At 31.9% G+C, this 13,925-nt stretch overlaps 2 protein-coding genes across 2 annotated transcripts in view; both read right to left on the bottom strand.

Annotated features, from left to right (window-relative positions):
- LOC128249425 (uncharacterized) overlaps positions 1 to 13,925 on the bottom strand; it is a 79,280-nt gene that overhangs the window by 13,686 nt on the left and 51,669 nt on the right. Inside the window, exons 19-23 of the mRNA XM_052972999.1 lie at positions 6,584 to 8,913; positions 5,402 to 5,561; positions 5,002 to 5,062; positions 2,371 to 2,471; positions 1,354 to 1,423 (exon numbers count right to left, since the gene is read on the bottom strand). Of these exons, the coding sequence (XP_052828959.1) occupies positions 1,354 to 1,423; positions 2,371 to 2,471; positions 5,002 to 5,062; positions 5,402 to 5,561; positions 6,584 to 8,913 (2,722 nt within the window). The remainder of the gene's footprint in view (positions 1 to 1,353; positions 1,424 to 2,370; positions 2,472 to 5,001; positions 5,063 to 5,401; positions 5,562 to 6,583; positions 8,914 to 13,925) is intronic.
- Positions 1,569 to 13,707, bottom strand: LOC106867370 (putative protocadherin beta-18). The gene is made up of 5 exons (XM_014912224.2): positions 12,266 to 13,707; positions 6,584 to 9,014; positions 5,402 to 5,561; positions 3,779 to 5,062; positions 1,569 to 1,724 (listed from the first exon to the last, which is right to left on the bottom strand). Exons 2-4 carry the CDS (start codon positions 8,990 to 8,992, stop codon positions 4,983 to 4,985), a joined length of 2,649 nt encoding a protein of 882 aa, XP_014767710.1. The 5' UTR covers positions 8,993 to 9,014; positions 12,266 to 13,707; the 3' UTR covers positions 1,569 to 1,724; positions 3,779 to 4,982.

Genomic DNA, 13,925 nt, shown 5'->3' with positions numbered 1-13,925 from the left:
AACCTATTCTGATTTCATAACCATCTCTCTCCCTGACAGAGTAGACCTATGATCAAAGGTATTCTGATGTCATCACCATCTCATGTTGTTACAGGCAATATATACCCTGCACTACTTTTTCTGTGTCCCTTCAATTTGCAAGTCAATAAGGTAGAATTTAAGGGAGATTTGGATATTATTTCTAACAGGTATAGAGTTCTTGCTGGTTTGTAAGAAGTCTTATCATAATAAATCTATTCAATGTTTAATTAAAAATATATTTTAAAAAATAATAGAATTATTCATTCATTTATTCCATATTCACAAACTAACACAAATATGCTTTAAACATCAATATTATATTATTTGGAATCATTATTTCCAAATACACAGTGAAAAATCTGTGAGCTTGGGTAAAAATCATGTCATAGCAATATATATAACACGTTTATTAATTTAGTACCTTCTGTCTAGATGTCAGTTTGTTTTGGTAATTGTAACTGAGAAGGAAATATTCCTTCCTTTTAGTGGTGGTTATGTTATTGCTGCTATTATTGGTAATTATGGAAATAATGGTTAAATCTTTCTAATCTTTGCTGCTCTAGTCCCAATATGCATATATTATTTAGTTTTATGTGTGTGTATATATATATGTCATGGTAGCTAATTTAGCTGTTAATAATTTAGATTATTTCATTTTAATAAAAATTAGCAATTTAATATAAAAAGACATACCTTCATTGGTTAATCCTTTTCCCATTTTAGATTCTGAGAGAGAGATACATACTGGTGTAGCCTGCTTTTGCTGCTATAGTAGTAGTATTAAAATAGCTGCTTGTTGATGTAGTAGTTTGACAATAGCTGTGTGCTGGTGTGAATCAGGGAGTGGGAGGTAGAATCAGGACCATAAATGCTTAACTAATGATGTGTTTATGTGTGTGCGTGTATATGCACAATATATTATTATATATAATTGATAAACTTTAATGTAAAAATGAAGATAACATCAACTGACTTTAACTGTATAATTTGCGTAGACTCACATAATGCATTTCCATTTTACAGAAATTTTATCTTCAATTTTATGTTTTGAGTTTATATTATTTATCTACTGTATTTTAAAAAAATTAGGCAATATTTGATTTTAATTGAAATATCAAAAGTTTTAAAGTAAAAATAAATAAATAAATAAAATATGCTTAATTGAATCTTAAAAGAATTTTTTCCTTAAATGATCAAGTTTAAATTTTATAACCATTGAATATTATCTTAAGCAGTACTCATTATTGCTTGAAACAAATAATTTATATCGAAATTCTTTCTATTGTTAATGAGAACCAAACAAGCAAGATATAATTACTACACTACATAAACTCTGAATAGATTTCTTGTTCTTGTTCATTCTTTGGTGTCAGAGGTATGTTTGGCTGGTACTTGCTATATTCTGGAAATTATATAAGAATAAGGGGAAACTACTTAATGATGTTTTAATTTGTTTCCATGACAAATATTTGAATATATCTAGGTTATGTTTCTTAAGGGAAATTTTTATTTGTTGTTTGAATTTTTTTGTTTATTTCATTATTACCTGATGCTCCCATTGCTTGATTTTTAATGTCTCCTTTATTCTAGACATAGTTCCATTCTTTGTTCCAGGGTAATGTCTCACTAAGGTTGTTTGATGTTTCAATACTACCGTAACATTTTTGATCAGCAGGACTCATTGCCACATTCTTATCTTAATGCTGTAAAAAATACACAGATAAGATGAAAAAAAAATTACTTGAAATGTTTTTATATGGACAATGGTTCACTATGCAATAATAACTCAAGATTCATTACAACAGTATTACTCTTGGGCAGGTGGTCAATGGAAAATGTGAAGAAACCCATTGGATTGATTATACTTATGATACAAAGTTCCAGTTTGTGTTACACACTGTCACATTGATATTTGCCTGAGGGCTATGTCAAGGGCACACATGTCTGTGGAATATTCGATCATTTACGTGCTAATTCAATTTTCTGGTAGTTTAGTTGATAGAACGAATGAATACTCATTTCCAAAGATGATAGCGATCTTGTTAACATATGGTTCATATTAAATACTTAACATGAAAAACAGCCAAGAATAAATATTATAATATATAATTTTAGGAGGAGGGGCAAGATGATTTTATTGACTCCAGTACTTGATTGGTCCTTTATTTTATTGACCCTGAAAGAATGAAAGGCAAAGTTGACCATGGCAGAATTTGAACTTGTGCTAATGATTCTGCCAGCTTACCACCTTATGATGATGATGATAATAATAATAATAAAATCATAATTCAAAGAAAAAGAAATAATATGAAATTTGATGTAAAAAGAGAAAAATGGTGTCACACTTACTTTGACAACTTGATCGCAGACACTGGACTGGATTATATCCAGGATCTTGAGGCAGTGATGCTGGATTGAGAAGTGTGGTAGGTGAACTTTGTTGCAATGGCCTGCATTGGAGCCCAGCCATAAAAAAATATGCATCTGTTTATATGTATGCATGCATATGCATCTGTATATATGTATGCATCCATATTTATCTATATGTATATATGTATGTATGCATGCATGTATGTATGTATGTATGTATGTATGTATGTATGTATGTATGTATGTATGTATGTATGTATGTATGTATGTATGTATGTATGTATGTATGGTGGAGGTGTGTAGTTTAGTGGTTAGGATGTTGTACTTATGATTATAAATACAGTGAGAGCTGTGCGAGCCATGTACAGGGACATAAGAAGCATCAGATGTAGTATGCAAGAGAGATGTCTGCACTGGTATGGTCATGTGCTACATATGGATGAGGAGAGCTGTATGAAGAAGTGTCACATCCTAACAGTGGAAGGAACCTGTGGAAGAGGGAAACCCAGGAAGACATGGGGTGAGGTGGTGAAGCATGACCTTTGAATGTTGAGCCTCATAGAGGCAATGAGAGACCTTTGGAGATATGCTGTGATTGAGAAGACCTGGTAAGTAAAGTGAGATCACAGCCATGGCTGATACCACTGTTGCGTAATCAGCCCGTTTAAAAGTACCCTTGAATCGTTGGGCAATATGCTACACTTGACAAGACCTATTGAATCAAGTAAAATCGAAATCAAAATTGAAATCGTAGTTGTGGCCAATGCCAGTGATGCTGCTGCCTGACTGGCACTATGCTGGTGGCACATAATAAGCACCATTCAAGCATGAGTCGATGCCAGTGCTGCCTGACTAGCTGTCCATGCCAGTGGCATGTAAAAAGGACCATCCAAATGTGATCAATGCCAGTGCCTCCCAACTGGCTGATGTGCTGGTGGCATGTAAAAAGCACCATCTGAATGTGGTTGATGCCAGTGCTACCTGACCAGCTCCTGTTCTGGTGGCACATAAAAAGCACCCACTGCACTCTTGGAGTGGTTGGCATTAGGGAAGGCATCCAGCTGTAGAAACCTTGCCAGATCAGATTGGAGCCTGGTGCAGCTTATTGGCTTGTCAGTCCTCAGTCACACTGCCCAACCCCAGCCAGCATGGAAAATGAACGTTAAATGATGATGATGGTGATGATGATGATGATGATGATGATGATATATATATATATATATATATATTTGTATGAATAAATATATTTGTTCATGTTCATATATGTGTGTGTGTGTATGAGAAATGTTTTAGCTATTATCCTGTTTTAAAAGCTATGAAAAGAACTTTGCTCTCCAAAGATTATCTGAGATGAGAAAAGACAGTATATATATAAAAATAGATTTACCTTCATTGTTTAATCTTTTGTTGTTGTCGTAAAAGAAGAAAAACATGTATCTCGTAGGAGTCTTCTTCTGTAACTGCTGCTGTTGTTCACAAATTGCAGTCATATTTCAAAAATGAGTTCCAATGAAATGTGAATTCATAAATGTATTTAAAATGTTTTTAAAATATATTTAATATGTGAATGTATGTGTGGTTATGTGTATTTGGGATTGCTTTTCATATCTCATTTGTAATAAGGCTAGATACATTTGATACATTAACATTTCTTCCAACAAAACCTATACAATAATAAATAAATGCAATGATATTTAGATAAAATGCTATATTTGAAAGATAATTTTAATGTTAAGAAGAAGAATAGTGTAGATTCATTTTCCTTTACTTTACCAATATCTTTGCTAGAGGCATATCTACTCATCTATGTTTATATAAAGATTGCCTTCTATAATTCTCATGTAAAAAATTATTATGTCCATAGTTTTAAAATCATTGAGCTTGATTCTATGATTTTTTGTCATTTTATTTTAGTGCCATATTTAGGCATTATCTTCTTAGTTTGAAGTCTGTTTGAAAATGTGGAAATTCATGCTGTCAAATGGAAGAATATATATATATATATATATGCAGAAAGTCATGTTTTGCTCTTGACAGGTAAAATGTCATCAAAGGAAAATATATATTCTTTTCTACTCTAGGCACAAGGCCCGAAATTTTTAGGGAGGGGGTCAGTCGATTACATCGACCCCAGTACACAAAAGATGAAAGGATGAAAGGCAAAGTCGACCTTGGCGGAATTTAAACTCAGAATGTAAAGACGGCATACTGCTTCAGTATTTGAAGCTCTAGAAGAGTTATGTACCTTGTCTCAGGATACTTGTATTCCAGTTTCAAGAAAAGAGTTGCTGCAGTTATTTTCATTCATCACAATATAGCTCTACTGAAATCTATTAGTATTATCAATGTATAATATAATGCTAATACTAAAAATACTTTACTTAATAAAAAGTAGTGAAAACCTCACCAAAATTAGCATCAGCCCTATGACCTTCATTGGAAAATTATAACTTCAGTATTTGTTAAAGAGTTTTCAATAAAAGATTAATTGAAAACAGTGCTATATGGAATGTTATTAATACACTATTGAATTATTTGAGGGGTTGATTCTTTGGTTATTAAAAAGTAAATCTGATGTTACTGTGTTTGCATTATACTGGCTCCAGATACGTTTCTTGCTCTTGTACAGTCTTTGGGGTCGGGAGTATATTTGGTCGGTAGTTGCCATATTCTGAAAAAGTATATGAAAATTACTAATGATCAGGGTTGAGAAAGATACATGTATGTATAAAAATTTTAGAGAAGCTACTAATTGTGTATGATTTTTCTGTTCCTGTGAAAATAATAATTCTATGAAGTTCTCTTATCATTTTCAACCTCTTTCAATGCTGGCATAAATTGGATGTGTCATTACGATCTACATTAGTTCTTATTCAGGGTTACTGCCCTACATGGGTCAGAATACTACATTTCACTCTCCATTATAAAAAAACAACAATTTCCTTATGATATTCATTTTCCCATGTCATTAACATTCTTGTTGCAATTTTATGATTTATTTTGTATTTACCTGATGCTCCAGATGTTTGATGTGTAATGTCTCCATCACTCCAACCACATTTCCGTTCTTTATGAGAAGATAATGTATCATTCAGGTTATTTGATGTCATAATACTGCTGTTATAACATTTTTGTTCAGATGAACTCATTGTCTCATCCTCATTACAATGCTAAAAAAAAAAGAAAAGAAAATAATATAAATTGAAAGTATTACATTCATAATGTATAACATACAATTAATATTAATCTTTGATATTCAGCTCAATCCAGTTTATCAGGGTGAGAATATTTTTAATTATCGAAATAATTTGAACTCAGAACATAAAAATGGACAAAATGCTGCTAAGAATTTTGCCTGGTATGCTAATGATTCTGCTAGCTCACCACCTTATTATTTCATATTATATTAATAATCATTTCATTATTTCTCTACAAATCTGCATGTGCACTGGAAGCCTTCCTTAAAAATTTAAGTCTTTGCTCAATATATTGTTGGCATGAATTTTCTGGACCTCAATTGAATACCTAAATTAAAACTAATAGAAGACTTTTAAAGTTATAGAACCAAAATCAAGCTAAGATATTGTTCTGTTTTATAGTAATGAATCAAAGATTCATTTTGAAATGTTACCAATGGTGCACATCACATTCTGAAGTATAGTAACACTATCATAGCTATAAGAGTTCGGTCATTTAAAATTATAAATACATACAGACATTAGAGCTAAAAGTATGAATTCTAACTACTGTTTTGTCTTTATAAGAGAGACTGAATTTCACATATTATTATTATTTCCTTGGCATAGTACCATATACTTCAAAGTCAACATTGGGGTTACATATTTACTTTTCTTAATGACAAGCAGTACCAAAATCTCACTTCTAATGGATTACCTCACTTTAAATTATTACAATCTCCTATATGCATAATCTACATCGTAACCTGGATATAGGGTTGCTTGACCAGCTAGAAATAGCAAGTAAACCCTCCTTCAAATTACATCACATTCTTTTAGGAACTGAACACTTCGATCCTGAATATACCATGCAAAAAAGATGAGAAGGTCTTGACTTTGACCACAGATTTGTCTGTTCCCATCAGGGTTGACATGTGCTTAAACAATATCAAAAAACCTTACTCCTCTTTGTAAAGATAACTTCATAAACAGTTTATTTTAACAAGAATACATACCATTGGGACTGGTGGTAATTTTCTGGGGGTAGTTGAGAATTTCCATTCATTAGCTGACTGCTTCATGTCTGAGTAATAAGAGCATTTTGGGTTTATTGATTGAAGATTTCTGTTAAATATGTCTTCTGCATTTCTAGTTATTGCAACAGGATTATTAGTCTGATACAATATTTGCCTCATTTCAGTCCTTGAAAGAAATTTTGGATTATCAGTTGTTGTAGATGAATTATTAATGTGATTGATACATCTGAAAACACATAGTGTTATTGACACTACAATAGCCACAGACAGTATTACAGCTGCTGCTACAATGATAATTATCCAAGTCATATTAAGGTTGTTACCAGACTTTGAGTGGACAGCAGTCAACATTGGAGATGTATCATTACTAACAAACAGTGTTAGTATGATAGCAGTTGTTGCTGATTGAACTGGAGTACCACCGTCTTTCACTATAAACTGCAGCTCATATGTTCCTGCATCATTTTGGTAAACTGTGCGAGAGAAAGATAACACACCAGTGTGTGAGTTCACTGTAAACAGGTTTTTATCATTGGATCTCAGTATTCCATATGTGAGGAAAGCATTGTTTCCAGTGTCTTTGTCAGATGCTTTCAGAATTGTGATGTCCTTCTTACTGTGTGGATGGTAGTGGACATCTAGATTGTAAGGGTCATTTTTAGGAAAGATAAAATATGGAGCATTATCATTTTTATCTAGAATCTCTATAAGAATATTGGCAGTATTATTCAGAGAAGGTATTCCATTGTCTTTGACTAAAACCTGTAAATTATAGATGTCCTTCACTTCTCGATCTATTGATTGTGATGTAGAAATAAATCCATATTTTGTCAGTTGGAAAGGAATGTTATGATTGTTGTTATCATTGATGATAGAATATGTAAGTTGACCTCCATCTCCAAGATCAGGGTCTGTAGCATTGATGAAGCCAATAGGGAAGTCAACTTTCTGGTTTTCATAGGTGAGGAATTGGAATGTCTCTTTGGTAAAATGTGGTTCTACATCGTTGACATCAGTTACTTTGACAGAGAACTGTTTCTTAGTCTTTAATGGAGGTGATCCCAAGTCATGACATTCAATAGAAACGCCATAGTGGTCTTTAATTTCTCTGTCAAGAGGTTCTTTGACCAATATTTTATATTCTTTAGAACTCATATGAGAAAGCTGGAACATTTTATGATGAATATTGCATTTAATTTGTCCATTAGGTCCACTATCAGTGTCAGTGACCATAACATAAGCTATAAAACTCCCAATTTTACTTGCTTCTGAAATAGCTGTAGAACTCTCTGTTAAAGGGGATACAAAATCTATATCTATAATTGGAGCATTATTTTGATTGCTTATTACATTGATAATTAGTGTGGCAGTAGAACTTAAAGATGGTCTTCCTTTATCTTTTGCTTCAATATATAATTTATATATTTGCTGCTTATTTCTGTAAAAATTCTCATTTAGAAGGATCTCTCCATTTGGTTTCAGTTTGAAATTTGTTTTAATGTAAGGCCTTGTTTTTTGGTGAAAGTTATAAGTGATGTCACCATTTTGACCAGAATCTAAATCTGTTGCTGATAAAACAAAAACAGGAGAGGTGATATGATGTGTATCACTGATAGAAATATTGTATGTTTGTTGAGAAAACATAGGTCTGTTATCATTGACATCTGTAACAGAGATTTCTATGTTCAGAATACCTTGTTTTGGTGGGGAGCCACTATCTTTTGCAAGCAACTGTAACATGTATGTGTCTTTTAATTCTCTGTCTAATTTTTCTTCAAGTATAATTTCCAATATATTCATTCCATCAAATTCATTAGATATAGATAATGAGAATTTCTTACTTTTGTCTTTGAGTGTATATGTGATCTTAGAATTAAGAAGACCAATGTCTTTATCCACAGCATTTGGTATTGATTTTGTCGATCCTTTTGCATCAGTTTCACCAAATTCTATTTTAATTAGATCCTCTGGGAACTCTGGTTGATGATCATTAATGTCTTCTATGATGACTTTTATCCTTAAAACCGTAATAAATGTTTCTGCTTTCCTCACTGCAACTTTAACAATTTTAAAACATTCTTTGTTGTATGTACACAAAGACTCAGTATCCAATGTTTGTGTAGTGTATAGTTTCCCAGAGTTGGTGACATTGAATAATTGAGAACCACTAGCCACTTTCCTTCGTAGTTGTGTAAATGTAATGAGAGTATCCTGACGATGTGTAAGAGGGTGTGATAAGTTTGAGTCAATAGCAATGTCTCCTATATAGGTTTGAGGAGCGCCTTCTTCATTGACATGGTAAATGATGTCTATTGAGACAATGAGAGACAGTACTTGGTATAAAATACATACCAGCAAACTTGTCCTTGTCATTTCTTTGTTTTTCATTTATTTTCAAAATTAACAATACCTGAAAATAAGAAAAGAATGACTTTAAAATTACATAAAATAAGCAGTATCATTATTATGTGTTTTATAGATTGAAGATACTTGTTGGTGTAGAAAAATCATTTCAAATATATTCTTTTTATTTGTTAATCACTGCATGTATGAAATGAAATGAATTGTTTTGCCAACAAATGGCAACAGAGTATATTTTCAATCAAATAATTATATGGTATAAATTATAACATAAAAGTCTTGTTATACAAACATACTTTTGAGTACTTACTACTAAATCACTAAACCTATATAAGACAAATGGGGGAATTTGGGTGTGAAGTGAGATGAGAAGAAAATTCAATAGATGTAGGAGTGAATATCTGGATTTGTTGTTATTCTTTAGCTCTAAGATGGCTTTGAACAAGCAAATCTGTGATGAAGGCATTCAAGCCATGACTATCTATTTTTTAATTTATTTAGGAATACAGTACTCTGGATTACATTATCTACAGTAAGCTTTAAGACTGTAGGAAGTATTTTAGTGTAGATTTGGCTGCTAGGTCTAGAATGAATAACCATGTTGTGATTCCCTCATTGATTTTAAGAATGTTTAAGATGCAGAAATGGAAATGAAGATGCTATTGACTGTGACAGAGGTATCACGGAAACTGACGAAAATGTCCAAAGTAGTGAGGTTAAATTCTTGTGCAGCATTGAGATTATTAATGAAAAATGTAAGTGGGAAGTGATGGTGCTGGGTATGAGAGCTGAGCAGGTATCAAAGATGTTTTGTAAGTTTGACAGGTTATCATTGTAAGGATGAAAGTAATAGGGATTTAATACCGATGCTAGTGCTGCCAGTGGCATGTAAAAAGCACCATTTGAGCATGGTCGATGCCAATGCTCCCTGAATGGCTCCCATGCTGGTGGCACGTAAAAAGTACCCAATACACTCTTGGAGTCACTGGTGTTATGAAGGGCATCCAGCTATAGAAACCTTGCCAAATCAAATTGGAGCCTGGTGCAACCTCCTGGCTTGCCAGTCCTCAGTTAAACCATCCAAGCCCATGCCAGCATGGAAAGGAGACGTTAAATGACGATGATGATGGTCATAATCATGATGAATGAAGAGAAGTTCGAAAGAAGAATAGATGAAAAACTGATGGTGTGATTAGTGTTTGTGATGTTGGGGGATGGACAGGAAACAAAAGCTGATATAAGATTTTTTAGATGTTTTGAGAGAATTTGAATTAGAACAACTATAAGTGGATATAATAGGGTGAGTAAGATTGTTAGGTTCGTAAATTTGGAAGATGGAATAGAAGGTGGAGGTTTTGGAATAAAATTAGCAGCAGTAGGAGAAAGTAATGGGAAAAATGATGGAATAACAATAGTAAAAATAATTTTGTATTGGGACAAGTAAGTTCTTTTGGTATTTTTCTAGAGTGCATTGAAGAACTTGAGCTGTTCTTCTAGAAGTTTAACAACTCCAAGTTGTAGTGGCTAAGAAAGGTATTCATCTAGTAGCTGATGTTTTTGAAAGACAAGTTAAATATGGAATGGAATGTTGCCCAGTTGCCATTATATGCAAGTCATAATCACATCTTTTGTCCAAAATGGGTTGATATGATTGGAGTCCCTAATTTTAATAAGTACTGGAATGGATTCTCTGGTGCCTTCAGAAGGAGTTGAAATCAGCAATGCAAGCTATGACCACTGATCTAGTTTACAGAACAACCAATGGTTAAAGCTATGAGTTGTTCTTGCTTTACAGTACAAGAGTCTTTGTCATGGACACACTATGATGACTTTGATAGGATATAAACTGCATACATTTATATGTTGTATAATGGTTGAGTGGATGTCTTTTTCTCCATTGTTCCACATATCAGTATGTGAAAGCACATACCCTTGTGATTTACATATTAATTTCATGCTCATTTGGTCATAAGTACAATTTTTGAACTGGGTTGCATGTCGTGTCCTTGAGCAAAGCGCTTCATTTCACATTGCTCCCGTTCACTCAGCAGAAAAGAGAGCCAGTGGCAACTGGAAGTTAACTCTGCAATGAACTACCATCCACTACTCTCAATTTCTTAAATACCTCAAAAAGCCTGGATACACTATAGCCTTGTGGTTATCTTATAGAATGACTTTAATTTCTGAAACTGCCATGTTTACATATCAAATAAAATAATTAAATATTTTGGTCATTTTATGCATGTGCAGTGTTATAAAAACATTGCTTAAGGAAATGGATAGTATATATAAATAATTAAAAAAATTTTCTCCAATTGTGCATGTTATATTTGAATCATTCTTATGTCATTTTAAAAGTATTATAATATACATAGCTGTTTAGCTTACTTTCTGTAGGTTTCTAGTTGTAAAGTTTACTTTCTTATGACAAGAATGTACATGACTACATCAAAGTCAGAACTCAACGAAGATAAGTCACAAAATTTTCTTGCAGTCATAATCTTCTCAAAATTAATGTAGACTTATGTACATGTCTTTTATTCATCTTAAACATATCAATATAAATTACAGTATCATATATAATAGGTGGATGCTGCTAAGTGAGACATTTTCTATTTGTATATTTTTACAACAGGCATGGTCTATAAACAAGTGATATAATTAACTAAAAAAATGAGGGTATTATTAGTTATTTAAATAATTGCATCAAAAGAGATTCTATTCCAAAATTGTAGCCATGAAGTTATCATTATAAATAAATATTGCACCATATAACACTATAGTTTGTTTTTCATAATGTGCATTTCTGAAAGTAGATTTAATAATTCTTTATTTTTATTTTGTATTTACTTATTTTGATAAAGAATGAGATATTTTATTGATTCCTTAAAATTTTCCCCTGTTTATTTAAAATTTACCCCAATTTATTATTATGTATATGCAGATATACACACAGAGAATAATTAACACTTTTATTTAGTACAAATGTTACATTACAACAGATCAACCTTGTTTACTATTCCCTAATAACTAAATCCACCCAGTTTAACATCAGAATTATGTATAAATATATTAAAGTAATATAGAAAGCATAGATTCAATTAAATATATGCCTTGTTAGAAAAATTAATGGCTGTCTTGTAATTATTCTAACTGCTATGGAAATATGTCTTCCTCTGACTGCTATTCCCAGTAATGGTGGAAATTACAGCTAGATTTTTATATTCTTTTATCTAGATAGTCAATTGCTATTCACCAAAACTGCCACAAAATAAGAAAAGACAAAATAGTGAAATTTACCTTCATTGTTTAATCCATCATTTCCACAGTATGTAAGTAGTGACATGTATCTCGATGTTGTGTTCCGGTGTAACTGCTACTGTAGTTGTGCACTTAGCTATATGTTAATGAACTGCAGTTGTGAGTCAGATGATAAGAAGTAGAACCTTTGGATAGAAGTTTGGGTTGTATGCATGCAAATGCATTTATAATAAATGTGTTAGAGCCAGTTCTTTTCAATATTGCTTGGTTTATAAGTTAAGAAATTTAAACATTAATGTTTTTCAGTATCAACTTCTACGAAATATCTTGAAACTAATATAACATAATTGAGTTTTGAACTATTTAAATTTAATTTTATTATTCAAATTTTAGCTTATCATTTTGTTGAGAAATTGTTTTATTTTCTGGTATTTTTTGTGCTTTTATAACTGTTGCATTATCAAATGAATTTAGTAAAATGTTTTAAAAATAAACATAATTTAAAAATTGCAAATTTAAAAATATGTTTTTGACAAAAGTTTAAGAATTTTACAATATATTATGCTAATGTTGCTTTGTTCTCGGTTAATTTATTTAGAAACATACATTCATACATAAGTAATTAAATGAAACTTTGCTAGTTTGAATGAACTGAACAATTTGTTCTTTGAATTTTTGAGGGGCTGAGTATTCCACCAACACATGTCCCTTTAGCATAACCTTTAAGAAAAACCATGGTGTGTCATGGAGTGATAAGACTAGATCTTTAAATTATAAGTATAAGCCATCTGATAGTGTTCTGCATAATTTTTGCCAACTAAATCTTTCTCTCAAGACTTGGGTTGATGCAAGGCTAAGGTACAAGGTACCTACCCAAGATGCAACACTGTACCTAAGACCTTATGATAGTGAAGGGATCTTCTTGACCATTCAGCCATAAAGAACACATGCAGTATTCTCATGTTGGCAAATATATTGGCCACAAATAAATTTCTATTTTACTGTAAATGGTATTTAATATGAATCCTTATAATCAATTCTAGCAGGGGCATAAAACTTTAATCATATGACAAAAGTTAAATACTGATATTAGGTAACATAAACTTAGCTCTTAGTAGGAGCGTACCTAATTATTATAGCTTTTAGTTAACATAAATTTTAATGATAAAAATGCATATAAATATGGAAGATTTACATTATTGTATGTTATTTATGTTATTATCAAATCTGTACAACTTGCACTAAAGCTAGCAATGATTTTTCTTCTGTTCATTTGAATGATAAATCTTTGCTAGAAAGAATCTACGAATGGATGTGAATGTGTGTGTGTGTGTGTGTACGTACATGTATGTGCATATCAATATATATGTATGTATATATCAATATATATATGTATGTATATGCAAATATGTATGTGTGTATATATATATATAAAAATTAAGGAATGGAGAAAACGCATGTTATAACTGCATACTTTATTCCGACATATGTTTCGAAGAATTACAATTTATGTGATCCATAGGAATCGGCGATGTTAAAAATGTAAACTTCTCCTCAGGGAAATGTATGGGAGTTTAAAATGTAAACTTCTCCCCAGGGAAATGTATGGGAATCATCTTAAGATGATTCCCATACATTTCCCTGAGGAGAAGTTTACATTTTTAACATCGCTGATTCCTATGGATCGCATAAATTGTAA

Source organism: Octopus bimaculoides, chromosome 14 (genome assembly GCF_001194135.2).
Source record: "Octopus bimaculoides isolate UCB-OBI-ISO-001 chromosome 14, ASM119413v2, whole genome shotgun sequence".
NCBI classification, from domain to species: domain Eukaryota; kingdom Metazoa; phylum Mollusca; class Cephalopoda; order Octopoda; family Octopodidae; genus Octopus; species Octopus bimaculoides.
This window is presented reverse-complemented; position numbering and strand designations above follow the sequence as displayed.

What these genes read in the sequence shown, in the direction of transcription:
- LOC106867370 (XM_014912224.2), bottom strand. Translation starts at nt 8,992, where the DNA reads ATGAAAAACAAAGAAATGACAAGGACAAGTTTGCTGGTATGTATTTTA. An exon ending in AATTACCACCAGTCCCAATG is followed by an intron (nt 5,562 to 6,583) that starts GTATGTATTCTT and finishes TTTTTTTTTTAG; the next exon opens with CATTGTAATGAGGATGAGAC. An exon ending in TCAAACATCTGGAGCATCAG is followed by an intron (nt 5,063 to 5,401) that starts GTAAATACAAAA and finishes ATACTTTTTCAG; the next exon opens with AATATGGCAACTACCGACCA.